The 14,852-nt window shown below is 41.7% G+C and overlaps 1 protein-coding gene across 1 annotated transcript in view; it reads left to right on the top strand.

Moving 5' to 3' along the window:
* The window catches only part of pparab (peroxisome proliferator-activated receptor alpha b), a 57,584-nt gene that overhangs the window by 36,150 nt on the left and 6,582 nt on the right, over positions 1-14,852 (top strand). The window contains exons 4-5 of the mRNA XM_079501317.1: positions 3,944-4,082; positions 13,100-13,299. Of these exons, the coding sequence (XP_079357443.1) occupies positions 3,944-4,082; positions 13,100-13,299 (339 nt within the window). The remainder of the gene's footprint in view (positions 1-3,943; positions 4,083-13,099; positions 13,300-14,852) is intronic.

Here is a 14,852-nt window from a genome sequence, read left to right as displayed (position 1 = left end):
TGTATGTGTGACAACAGATGTTGATGATGATTGTTACAGCATGTGATGCAAGACATATTTTGATGTTAAGTTGATAATTAAGGTTTTTATCTATCTGTCTTACCTATCTTATCTTCCCATCCCCTCTGCTCTGCGTTCTGCGTTGTACATTATAACACAAGGTAGGGCAACAGATAACGGACAACTTTTGATAATTTACATTATCCACCGACATGCTCTATCGGGTGGAAACCTCCTATGTCCAAAACTGTTACTTTTCAGGATTCAAATTCACCAGTGGAGGAAGTGGCTAGTTGTGCAACATTCCGTAACGACAGAATGTTACTTCTGGCATTTCTGTGTAATATTGCCCTGTAAATGTCTAGGTTTTAAAACTAGCTCTATTTGCAATGTTCTGGAAACAATTCTGGAAACCGTTTTGGGTTGGCGGGCAGATTTAACTGTTGAAACAGCTGCATTTATATAAGATTGCTTAGATTGGTATTATTTATGAGAACTCACAATAGGCACATAACATACAGTAGGTAGTGGGTTTCTCATTATTTTAATTTCCAGCATTTAAATGTATCGGTTTCCCTGTCTTTAAACCCTATATCGCTGCTGTCGGACAGAAACATCTTATCTCCATGTTTTAACATGAGTTTTTCGTAATAGTCTAGTAGCCAAAAAGTGAACCCGGACATGTTGAGTACACCAACGTTTTATGTTAGAAATGTTTAGTATGGGTCCCCAGCATGTAGAAACTGCCGGATGCTAACTTGCATAATATGTTGAGCAATTTTCATAATTGGCATAATATGTGACTATACCATTAACCCTATAGAAGGCAAAATATTCAAAATTTCATCATGCTTTATCTAGCATGTGATGTGTCAAACTAGGGGGTTTTCATGATGCTGAATCCATTCCAAGCATTCGTTTTGCAAAAAAAAAAAACACTCATTGGGCTTAAAACGGCCATGCCCACTTGCCCAAATGTGCTGACATCATCAATTTGTGATGACGGCATTGGCCGTTTTTAGCCCAATGAGTGTTTTTTTGCTAAACTAATGCTTGGAATGGATTCAGCATCATGAAAACCCCCTAGTTTGACATGTCACATGCTACATAAAGCATGATGAAAGTTTGAATATTTTGCCTTCTATAGGTTGTAATTGGTATGGTCACATATTATGCCAATTATGAAAATTGCTCAACATATGCAAGTTAGCATTCGGCAGTTTCTACATGCTCGGGATCCATACTAAACATTTCTAACATAAAACCTTGGTGTACTCAACATGTCCGGGTTCACAATGGGGCTCTATGGGCTGGCTACTAGACTATAAGTTAATGGCCATGGAATATATCCGAACGACAAGCTCACTTGTGCACTTGTAGATATACTATTTTTGCCTAACCTCCTAATGTCTATAGAGCGTCGCAGTCCCGCCCCCTACCAGGGCCCAGGAAATTATTCCCCGTTCATTTTCCTCATAGACATTTCAAAAAGTATTTATTTAAAGACCTTTTAAGCCTCGTACAAAGCCAACTCGAGTTGTGAGAAATCATGACAACAAACACAATTTTTCGGGCCGAACAAATAATTAGAAAGAAGAAGAAAATGGCACGTTACAACACTTTTTTTCTTGTTTTTCTTCTTTGTAATTATTTGTTTGGTCCAAAATATTGTTTGTCATGATTTGTCACAACTCAAGTTGGCTTTGCACAACGCTTAAAAGGTCTTTAAATAAATACTTTTTGAAATGTCTATGGGAAAAATGCATTGGGAATTATTTCCTGGGCCTGGCGTCGTCATGAAAGGGGGTGGGACTGTGACGCTCTATTATGACCAGTTTGGCCAGTTTGTGTGGCCGATGGAAACATCCCACATATTTAAAACCATACTTTGTGACTTTCATTTTCATGGTGTTGTTGGTGACACATACTATAATGGAAGTACCGCTCAAAAAGGAATGCTGCAGAGTCCTATTGCACTCGAGGATATTTTGGAACATAACAAAAAGTTGTCTGAACAGAGTCACCTATCCTCCAGTTACACTCATGGGAAAATGGCAGAAATAGTTTGACCTCTATTACGGTGGCAACACACTGGCCCCCTGCAGGGCTGCACGCACACACTCGTCATACACACATGTCTGGCAGGAAACAGCTCTGCTGGCATGCTGCCCTGGCTGGCCTCACACGTGCGTGCGTGCATGTGTGTGTGCGTGTGTCCCACAGAAACCGACATTGTGAGGACAATTTCCCTGGTGGTCATTGGAGAAACTGTTTTTATGGTTCAAAATGATTGGGGAGTTAGGCTTACATTTACAATTAGGAGAAGATTCAATGTTGGGTAAGGATTAGAGTTTAGGAGTTAAGGTTGGAGATATGCCTGATTTATATACATACTGTAGTTTTGTGCCTTTTGCATAGCTACAAAGTGGGGTCCAGGCGAGTCACAAATGGAACCAAATGGTTCATTTGCTAGTGTGTATTGTATTGCTGCAAGCGTTTGCATGTCCCTCTTTCATAGCAACGGTTTGTTCTATTTATAGTGTAGTGTAATATCACCTGAATGACAACTCCACCCAGAACCAACACTTGATTGTTCTGTTACACATTGTAATTCACTTGATGGTTAACCATGTATAGAATTATGAGAGTCTGTTTGTTCGCAATGCTACGAGGACTCTGTTTATTTTCCTGGTTACTGCTTTCTTTCTTCCAGGAAATAAAACGTCTGGGTTTGCGAGGAAATAAGAAGGCAGCTATTAATCTGGTTGCATGGTGCTATTAAGCAATACAGTATTCCCCTGTCCATTTGCAGCATGTTGACTGGTCTCAGAAGACACATGTTGCTCTTTGTGTGAGATTGTGTAAACTCAGTGGAAATCGGTGGCGAAATGATAACCGTGTATGGTGATAGTGTCACGTACCACCACTCACATGGTGGGGAGTCAATAATTGTGATTAATGACCTCCCATTTCATTTCTAATGGGGAGAGTTGGTCAATAGCGTCTTCTGGATGGATTATTTGGACGCAGAATAAGGTTATTCAAGGCTCTTTTGACTTGTACTCTTAACCACTTAATAACCATTTAACCATTTATTTTTAGTTTCATTCCAAATATTCATTTTTATGTCCCCTAAACCTATGGCATTGGTTCTCAAAGTGGAGTCCCCAGGGGTTGTTAGGGAGGCAGGGGATTGTCCAGGGGGGGCCAGTACATGTTTATTATTTTTTTAAATACTTTTATAATTTAAACTATGTGTCTGTCCCTATGTATGAGTATGGAAATAGCGTTGCTTGGCCACCAAGTGTCACTGTTGAGCAGCCACACACACACACACACACACACAGCACCACTCAGTTCAGACTGGTGTAAATTTATATATATATTTTTTCATAAATCTTCTCTTCCCTAGCAAAAAAAAACCTTTTCAGATGGGGGTCTGCAGCCAAATACACTGTATATCAATGTGGGGGTCCTTGGCATGAACACAATGTGTGAACCACTGTCCTATGGTGTTCAAAGATTGTAAACAATGTGTGAACCACTGTCCTATGGTGTTCAAAGAGTGTAAACAATGTGTGAACCACTGTCCTATGGTGTTCAAAGAGTGTAAACAATGTGTGAACCACTGTCCTATGGTGTTCAAAGATTGAAAACAATGTGTGAACCACTGTCCTATGGTGTTCAAAGATTGAAAACAATGTGTGAACCACTGTCCTATGTTGTTCAAAGATTGAAAACAATGTGTGAACCACTGTCCTATGGTGTTCAAAGATTGTAAACAATGTGTGAACCACTGTCCTATGGTGTTCAAAGATTGTAAATGTAAAAAAATAATAATTAACCCCAACACTAGGAGGAGTGTTAAACATTGACAATACTAACTTAGTGAGACTGCAGGGTTTGGGTTTGATTTGAACAATGCTTCTGTTCCACCATGCAGGGGTTCTTCAGGAGAACCATCCGTCTAAAGCTGGAGTATGATAAGTGTGAGCGACGCTGCAAGATACAGAAGAAGAACCGCAACAAGTGCCAATTCTGCCGCTTCCAGAAGTGCCTGTCTGTGGGCATGTCCCACAACGGTGAGACGCACGCACGCACGCACGCACGCACGCACGCACGCACACATGCACATTAACAATTTATTCTACTCACCATAAAGGAGAGTACCAGTCCAGGACACAAATGTTAAAGGTACAGTTAAGGTTGCATTCACAAAATCATGGCATAATGTCTTCATGATCCTATAAGGATATCACTCAGTACTCTGTCGGTATAAGTAACAGCGTCTCCGCCATATGTGTCTGCTACCAATTATGGTAGAGACAGACAATTCTTTGCTAGCCTTTTTGCCTCCTTTTTGGGCATCCCAAGTTCTTGAAACCTTCTAACAACACCACAGACCTGTTATTGCTCCTTCTCGTGTGGCTGAACGCCACTTGTCCCTCTAAGAAGTTAGTCGCCGACCACACGGGGCCGCGAAACTAGTTAACAAGCCGGAGTCTCGTTCGTTATCGGAATCAACCAGACAAATCACTCCAACTAAAGAACGGCCATGCACCACCATCCACAGAATCGAGAAATGTTATGTCCTTCCTAGACTGCCAAATATGTAAAAAGATATCTGAGATGGTGTGTAGAAGTGGTTGGTCTTTAGTGACCTTGGTCATAAAAGCTTCCTCTAGGCAGGGGTCAAAGGTGTAGGCTATCTCTAATAGAGACACTCCTCTGGACTCATCGACCACAACACCATCTGGTCTATTAGCTGTCAGTCAACGATGTAAACATGTCCGGGTTATCACAGAGATGAAACACACATGATTGTCATGATTATGACATTTTGAAAAATTGACAGTGACATGTCGTTTAATAACATTATGAATAAAATGTACATTTCTGTTTGGCTTTAAGGATTTGTAAAAAGCAAAGGTGCACAGGGCAGATATGCAAAAAAAATAATAGTAGGGATAGCTGTCTTAGCCCATCTATGTTTTGAACTTATAGATTTGCTATTTCTACTATTTATGACGATTATGCAAAAACTAATTGCGATTATCGCAAATAATTGCAACTAGCATTGCAATTGCAAAAAGCGTTGCGTAATTGCGTAATTGTGACAGGCCCTACGGGTAATACATACAGTAACCAGTGGGGCATGTATTCACAACTTGCATCATTCACGACTTGCATTGTTCCTCAGTAGTTTGGCCCTCAACACAACACACACACACACACACACACACACACACACACATACACAGAGTGTTATGTGCCAACACACAAACAGGCTCTTTAGCAGCAGTCTTAGGTGTTCGGTTGCAGGTTAAAACAAGTCTCCAGCTGACAACAGGAACATGCTATCGTTTTCCCATTTCAGCAATTTGATTCGACTGTATCCCTCCATGCTCTGACATTGTACATTCACACCATCAACATACCTGCCGTGGTACATAATGCTCTCCAAAAATGCGGGGTCCGGGGACCCCCAGAGGTCTGTGACAGTTTTAGGGAATTTAGGGGACATCAAAAGAGGAAAAGTTGAACCACTTTGAACATATTTTATGGTTTAGATATTCAAAAATCACACTTACCAGGGCGCCTGGTAATGTTTGTTTAAAGTGCTCTAAAAACAAACAGTAAAAGTCCATAGACTTGGCTGCTACTCTTAAAGTGCTCTAAACAAACACGTGACGTAATTCCGAAAGCCAGTCGTTGGAAGGCCCTCACAAATTAGCTGATCTACAAGCTCATGTGTCGCATTGTGATGCGTTGGGGTCCCCAGCAAGATGTGTGATGCAGCATCACAATCATTTTAACAACTGCATCCATATTTATACATTGGTTATTAAAAAAAATCACACCCGTGTGAACTGAGTGGTGCAAGGTCTTATATAGCCTGATCAGCTGTGGTCTGACGTAATGTCAGTGACCATAGTAACCATGCTCATTTTTCTGGTACGAACACGGGTACACGGGTACAAAGCCAGTTGTTGGAGTGGTTTGCACCACTCAAAAATGTAGATCTACAAGCTCACATGCTTGAATATCTGGCGCTGCATGCCTGCAGGAGGTGTGTGTTTTGTTGTGCATGCCTTGGGTGAACCCACTCACCCTGTTTGAACCAATAGGGAGGGAGCTCACCCTGTTTGAACCAATAGGGAGGGAGCTCACCCTGTTTGAACCAATAGGGAGGGAGCTCACCCTGTTTGAACCAATAGGAAGGGAGCTCACCCTGTTTGAACCAATAGGGAGGGAGCTCACCCTGTTTGAACCAATAGGGAGGGAGCTCACCCTGTTTGAACCAATAGAGAGGGAGCTCACCCTGTTTTAACCAATAGGGAGGGAGCTCACCCTGTTTGAACCAATAGAGAGGGAGCTCACCCTGTTTGAACCAATAGGGAGGGAGCTCACCCTGTTTGAACCAATAGAGAGGGAGGCTCAGGGTGTTGTCGACCAGTATTCATCTGCCAGTCTTAGTACCGTACCGTACTTTAAACATGCAGTGTAGTAGTTAGTAGGACCATACCGTACTTTAAACATGCAGTGTAGTAGTTAGTAGGACCATACCGTACTTTAAACATGCAGTGTAGTTGTTAGTAGGACCGTACCGTACTATAAACATGCAGTGTAGTAGTTAGTAGGACCATACCGTACTTTAAACATGCAGTGTAGTTGTTAGTAGGACCATACCGTACTTTAAACATGCAGTGTAGTAGTTAGTAGGACCATACCGTACTTTAAACATGCAGTGTAGTAGTTAGTAGGACCATACCGTACTTTAAACATGCAGTGTAGTAGTTAGTAGGACCGTACCGTACTTTAAACATGCAGTGTAGTAGTTAGTAGGACCATACCGTACTTTAAACATGCAGTGTAGTTGTTAGTAGGACCATACCGTACTTTAAACATGCAGTGTAGTTGTTAGTAGGACCGTACCGTACTTTAAACATGCAGTGTAGTAGTTAGTAGGACCATACCGTACTTTAAACATGCAGTGTAGTAGTTAGTAGGACCGTACCGTACTTTAAACATGCAGTGTAGTAGTTAGTAGGACCATACCGTACTATAAACATGCAGTGTAGTAGTTAGTAGGACCATACCGTACTTTAAACATGCAGTGTAGTAGTTAGTAGGACCTTACCGTACTTTAAACATGCAGTGTAGTTGTTAGTAGGACCGTACCGTACTTTAAACATGCAGTGTAGCAGTTAGTAGGACCGTACCGTACTTTAAACATGCAGCGTAGTAGTTAGTAGGAATAAAAAATGCATTAGGAAAGGAGGAGCTAATGCTGAGATTGTTTAATGTTATTACTTTACCCAGTAGTAGTGCAACAATTACCTAAACAGTATTTTTAATCCAAGTAACTTCGAGTTACTAAAGTTCCAGTGAGTGTTTTGTATGTGGCTGAGACAGACTATTGAGCCTATAGTATGAGATAATATGTAATGTAATATGTAATTCCCATCAGCAACATACAGTAGTAATATAACTTGTAGTGTAACTAGTTACTCTTGATGCCAGGTCATGTGACATTATTATTACTTAGTGTATTAGCGTAAAGATTAACTTGTCCAACACTGTATGTGTGACATTTCTGTCCAAGGTCAGGGCGTACAGTGAACGCAGGACCGGATCAATGGGCAGAGGGAAATGGCAGTCTGCTTCCCTTACACAGATGGGTCAATATACGTAGATATCTCCAGTTGCTCCTCTGAGAACCAGCCCAAAAAAGTTATGCACACCCCTTTTTAACTCATCTTTGCTGATATAGATTACTTTATCATTTCCGGGGGCCTTGACATGAAAAAGTGTTATTACCACTGCCATAGAAACATCAGAAAACTGTCATGATTTTGAAGCCATAGTGTTCCGGCTTGGATCAATGGAACTATGGTAGTGTACGTATTGTAACCACTGTGCTAGTTCGGGTGGATGTCATCAGTGTTTGAGTATTAGGGACAGTGTTCCACTGCCCTCACAGTCTGGCATTGTGTCTGGCATGTTGTTTACTCCGTTTCAACATACAGCATGGCATGTTGACCTCTGGCCAAGGTCTATGTCCTGCTGGTCACAATGCACTGAAATAGAATGCACTGATCACCTGTGTGTGTTTGTTTGTGTGTGTGTGCGCAGCTGTGTTCTCACACACACACACACACAGACCCGTGCACGCGTGCCTGCCTAATGTCAAGATCCAAAAGGTTAATATCATTGGAGCGTTTACTCAAAGACTGAGCATACAAATACAGACATGGCTTTTGGTCTGAGTCTGGTGGTTAAAGTGCAAGTCCACAATATGTGAGCCCAGACCCATGACACATTTATGGGTCTGATGATGGGTGATGGCACCCCCATATCTTCAATGTCTGATCCACCCCCCGACATAGTTTCAATGTACAGATATGCTACTGTTAAACGGATGATAGGTTCTTAGTTTGACTCATGACTATTCCTATGTATTTGATGTATTACCTTGTGTTGTTCTTGCTAATTGTAAATTGCTCTGGATTAAGACCATCTGCTAAATGCCTAAATTGTAAATTGATGTCTTATCTCGATTTGGGAGAGTCCTAAACCTTCGATCGCCCATATTTTGACACTCATTTTGTCCACACATGCAAAATCCATTCTAATAATTTTGTAAAGATATTATAAATGATTTAAGTTTTTATAGAATGAGATGGCTGAAACAGGGCCTGAAAAAGGGTCGCCATGTTGTAAGTGGTTAAAAACCAAGCTGCATAATTGCCAATACTGAAGTATTACATAATCGTCTAATCAGATTTATTTGAGATAATCACAATTATTTTGCATAATCTTCATAATCGTTTCCACGTTGAAAAATGTTAATATATTTGTAAAGCGTTGTAAGCTTGTAGATGTAGCTATTTTTTATCAAGGTATTTTTATTGATTTTATATTATCTATCTATAAATGCACAAAGTCACTATCATGTGTATGTCTGTAATCCACCTAACTCGAGAACCGTTCGCCCCACCGACCTCAAACACACACGTTCCACACCCCCACAGGGAGTGCAGTGACCGGTGTTGAGTCCGTCGGATAGCTGGTTATCAGGACCAGCACAAAAGCATCTACTTGATCAATCCTATATCTCCATATATGGATCTCGCCTGTTCTGACATCATTCAATCTGCATAGACTCCATATTTGGGCATGCCTGACAAAGAATGGGCAGAAGTGCCCCTTGTGTGGCCTCCTGGTGGCGCTATAATAAGCCAATGTGAAAATGTTGCCATTTCTTCTTATGCCTTGAATGGCAATTGGATGATTTGAGGCATTTTGTTCCAAAAATGTGTTTTGCAAAAATCCACCTGTTGGTGGCGCTATAACAGGCCAATGTGAAAAGGGTGGAATATATTCCTCAGCCTAGTAGAAAGTCTGTGAAAGATTTCACGTAAATTGCACGCTGCGTTCATGATTTGAGGCTTTTTGTTAAAAACGGGCCAATCCTGCACATTTTGAAAGCTAATGTTAGCCAATCAGGATGGAATATGAAATATCGGACGGATCTGTCTTGAGCACATGACTAGTACATAAAACAATGCAGTGGTATACTCCAACACCTCCCCCGGGTCCCCCCCACCCCTCAAACCCGTGAAAAAACACATCTAAACAAGACAAAAACAAATACTACGTACAGTATAAATAATAGACACACAAAAGAATACATTTCACTAGGTTACATATTCTGCAGATAATACATTTAAGAAATAAGTATTATGATGCCTAAAAGGCCAACGCATATATTTTGTATTCATATATTCCCATGCATGTTCAATGCCAAAAACACAATTAAATCGATAATCATAATTATTTGTATGGCAATTAATCGTCAACTTAAATTTTGTAATCGTGACAGCCCTAATATACTGGTCAAATATCGTCCGTAGCGATATCAGTTGGACTTTACTCTGCTTCCTCTTTTTTTCCCCTACTCTACAATGTAGGCATGTAGCAGATGCTCTTAAAGGGATATTCACTTTTGTCAGAATTTGAAAGTGAAATATCCCTTTAACCTATTTTGGGCGGAAACCCCTTTTGGTGTTTTAAGTCTAAATGGGTTAATCTAGAGCGATTTACAATTAGTAAGCTAAACACCTACATAGAATGCATAGAGACAGTGTAGCGCCTCAGTAATCTAGGATCATAGCCAAGATCCTAGCATCAGTCTAAACAGTAGAAGAATATGTACAACTATAAAAACTATAGTTTTTAATATCTAAATATCATGCATTCTAAATGGCATTTTAACCTTTGCACAAGACTGCATGGTCGTCGAGGCCAGGTCGAGTGCTACGGCCTAAGCCTGAAGACTCTGAAGAGGTGAGTCTTTGGGAGTCAGTCTGCAGTTCTAACTGCAGTGGGGAGTTTGTTCCACAGTTACTCTGCTTCCTATGTGACTCCATACTGGTCCTAATGCAGTTCTAACTGCAGTGGGGAGTTTGTTCCACAGTTACTCTGCTTCCTATGTGACTCCATACTGGTCCTCATGCATAGGACAACTGCATCATGAGTGCAGGCATTCATAACCAAGTTGGAAGTTGTCATGAAAGGCAAAAGTTTCCATTTGTGTGATGGACCCCGTAAGGGTCCGTTTGGACCTCTGGTGTTCCCCGAACCGGTGCCGTAGTAGGGGGGTGTGTGCCCTAGGTTATGTTGACGATAGAGCGCCTACACTCAGCTGTAGTATTTCTGTCAATGGCACTTCGTGTGGGTGTGGGTGTGTGTGTGTGTGGGTGGGTGGGTGGGTGGGTGGCTGTGTGTGTGTTGGGTTTCATATAGGGTGGTAATGTGAGTGCGGTCGGGGAAGGACACTGGAGAGGGAAATGTTAAGTGATCCTGTGAGGTCGGGTGGGTTTCGGAGAGACCACAGGACTGTAGTTTGGCTCATAACGGAAGTTTTATAAGTCGTCGAGGCTATTATTGATCATCTATTGATCGCACAGCTGCTGCTGAGGATGCAGGAAGTTTGCCATTTTATAAGAAAACATATCACCGTTTCATCCTGTACTGTTGTTACACACTTAAGGGCCCAGTTTTTGCCTTTTTTATTATTTGCCTTTTTTGTATTTTGAAAAACATGTTGCTTCTAGATTGGAACTATTGCTACTAGATTTGAACTATTAAAAAATGTTTTTCAAAATAGTAAAAAAGAAAAAGGCAAAGAAGTTTAAGGCCGGTAATGCACCAGTGAAAATAGAGATTTGCTTAATATTCAAAAATGCATTGTTTTCTCACTCAACAGTAAACAAAACAACATGCAGTATAAGTATAGGCCGGGTATCTACCCAGTATGACTTTAAACAGTTCTGTGTGGATTAATCAGGCTACTAAGATTACGCACAACAAAGATCATGTAACTAGATCATGTCCAGACATGGACTTTAAATAACGGACAGGAGGACACATGGAGGAGGAGCCACTCTGTTACAATGTAACGATAAACCCTGCTTTGTGGGAATACTATGTCCATGGTTCTTAATATAGCTGAATGACCTCGTTCAATATCGACATCTGTTTAAGAGAAAAACAACCACATTACACAATCATAATATTCTGTCTGTTAAAGTACAACAGCTTGCTGCAGATCACCTGTTCAGACAAGATGAAGTGTAATGAATGCTTCAGTGATGCCATGCTGCTGTGAGCCTGTGAGGGCTGGTTTGTTACCTTCTCCTAACCCTATACTGTAGCTGCTGCTGCTGTTGCTTGTGCAGTACCTGGGTGCATAGAGAGGCCTCGCCTGGTCTGTGTGCCCAAGTGTCCCTGAGCACTTAAAGGGGCATTCCACTCATTTTCAACATTTGACTGTCATTAATATACCTTAAAGCTGTTGTGTGGAAATAATAAAAAAGTCCCCCCACTCTGTGTTTCCTAGAACTGTAAGTATGAAAAAAATCATTAACATGGTGAAACCCATCTTGATGACATCATCAAGATGTGTTTCACCATGTTAATGATTTTTTTCAGATCTCCAGTTCTAGAAAACACAGAATGGGGGGGACTTTTTATTATTTCCACACAACAGCTCTAAGGTATATTAATGACATAGTAAAATGTTGAAAATGAGTGGAATGCTCCTTTAACCCCTGTCTGTCGTCGTCGTCGCCCCCCCTCCACACACACACACACACGCACGCACGCACGCACGCGCGTGCACGCGCACACACTTTATGTGTAAGTGGAAGAGTGGCAAAGTGAATTGAAGATCGAGTTTAACGTCATAATTTAATGCAATCAGATAGGACTTTTCTGTTTGTATGTATGGGCTGTCAAGGCCAGAAAGTCGTTTTTTTTTTGCCACTCAGTAGGCAGTCCCGCGTAACTTCCGGGTATGTTGATGATATCACACGCATACCCAATACCCATCTATTGTTGCTTCCCAACAATCCTGGGGTTGAGGACTTCTTCCACACTGGAAATGACAGAACATAATAGCCTGCCCACCTCCATTTGCATCCTCCCTCCTCACCTAGGCTCTCTCTCTCTCTGTCTCTCTCTCTCTCTCTCTCCCCCCCAGTGAGGTCGAAGTTGCATCCCTTCCCCCTGGGACTTAAAGCGTGTTTAGCTCCACTCAGTGTCTCTCCTCTTCATTTCTTTTGGCTCCTGGCCAGCGCTCCAGTGTGCACTTCTTACCTGCTTTACACACTGCTCATCCACTTAGTGAGGATCTAATGAGGTCCCATTCTGGGCGGGTCCTAGCTGCCTGGCTCTGTCACTGTGTGTGTGTGTGTGTGTGTGGTGCGCGCGCGTGGTTAAAAGCATTCAGGTGTTATCTAATTAGTCTCTCCGGATCAGACTGTCTTTAAGTGTTGTTGTAGAACAAAAACAACGTTGTAGTACCACTATGCACACAGTGCACTCCATCACAGCTGACTGTCTGCTGGGATGTTTTGTGATGCATCTGTTCATTGTGTACTAATGCTTAATAAATATCTGATACTTTTTAAACAGAGACAGACAGACATGATGATTCACATGCATATTGTGCCAACCTGGTTGTGGGAGCCGCTGATCTCTGCATCACTCTTCCACTGTGAGGTAACATTGGGGTGCTCTTCTCTCTCCACAGCCATCCGCTTCGGCCGGATGCCCCAGTCGGAGAAGCTGAAGCTGAAGGCGGAGATGGTGACGGGGGACAGGGACGTGGAAGACCCCCAGGTGGCCGACCAGAAGACCCTGGCCAGGCAGATCTACGAGGCCTACCTCAAGAACTTCAACATGAACAAAGCCAAGGCCAGGACCATCCTCACTGGCAAGACCAGCACACCTGTAGGTCAACTTAACAAATGTACTGCTTCTGACGGAAGGTTCCGCCAGTTGGAATCCAACCGGCAACTGCTTCTGGCATAACGTTCCGTCTGATAAGCTTTATTATTGATATCAAACCGGATCGCTGTTGCCTTAGCATATATAGGGCCCTGGGGGATCCCGGTATAGAAGTACCGGTATATCTAATAATACATAGAATTTATATAGCGCTTTTCTAGGTCCTCATAGTCGCTTTACAAAACAGAAACTAAATATCAATTTTATTAGGAAAAACAAGTTAAAGGGTTAAAAACTAAGAACATTATTTTCTATTTCTTAAAACGCAAAGAAGAAACATATATAGAAATAAAAGGTAGAAAAGGGGCATTGGAATTGGGTAGCGAATGCAGGTCTGAAAAGTTGGGTTTTGAGTGTGGGTTTTAATCGTGGCCCCCTGGGGACAGCTTTTATGTGAGTTGCAGGGGGGGGGACGGGGGACAACCGAGAAGGTCCCGCCACCCCAGGTTTGTTTCCATCTAGGGTCCAAGTGGTTATTAACAGTCATTTGTCAATGTGTCAATCTGTCACGGTCCAGTAGTTTACATCCCCAGTATCCCCAGTAGTCCATGTGTGCAAGTGTCGAGCAGGAGTCAATAATCCCAATGAACCGGACAAAACGGAACATTACAAGGGTCAGACCCCCAAGGGACTGTCCAAGTCACTGTGTGGTGTGCTGGGGGGGGATGAGTCAGACACTAGCTGTGTCTGTACCGTTCGTAATGTTCCACTTGTGGATTGCTAATGTTCAAATGTTCTTGCCTTCTTAGAACAATTTCTTAACCGGGAAAGATTAGAGGCTTTTCATGCAACGTTTATCACCTCCCATTGGGACCTTTTATTTTTTATTTTTTTGTCTCATCATAGTTTTTGTTGTTGTATATATCTATCTTGAGTGTGCCGAAACGAATAAACCCAAATTTGTCCTCATGTCTCAATATGAGCTGGCAGCTAATGGCCTAAAAACAGAGTGCGGAGCAGCCAACCCGATGACAGAAATATACTTGCTCAATATCAGTGGCAAAAGCCAGCCAGCCTGTACGCTGGACAAGGAATCATCTGTTTCTGTTGAAATGATATAAAGAGCCACTGTGTTGAGCTCACCACTCCTCCCTTCCTTCCATCCATCCCTCCATCTCTGTCCAGCCCTCCCTCCATGAAATACTTTTAAGTAAAAGTAATACCACAATGCCAACTCTGTTACAAGTAACAGTCCTGCTTTCAAAACTTTATTTGACTAAATTATTTTTTCCAAAGGTTTTAAAAATTGATAGAAGATATCAGATCTACAAGCTCACAACAACATGCCGTTATGCTTGTAGATCTGCTTTATTTATTTTTAATAGCCGTGGTGTTAAATAGGTCATACTTTTTTTGCAATCATGTATTGCAAAGTAAAAATAGAAAGAAAACAAAGGTTCAAGAATTTATTTGCCATGTCAACAAGTTGATAGGAATTTGTCTTGGTTCATACTCAACATATACAGACAACCATAGATACAAAAACAAAAAGGACA

This window comes from Electrona antarctica (genome assembly GCF_951216825.1).
Source record: "Electrona antarctica genome assembly, chromosome: 5".
Classification (NCBI taxonomy): domain Eukaryota; kingdom Metazoa; phylum Chordata; class Actinopteri; order Myctophiformes; family Myctophidae; genus Electrona; species Electrona antarctica.
This window is presented reverse-complemented; position numbering and strand designations above follow the sequence as displayed.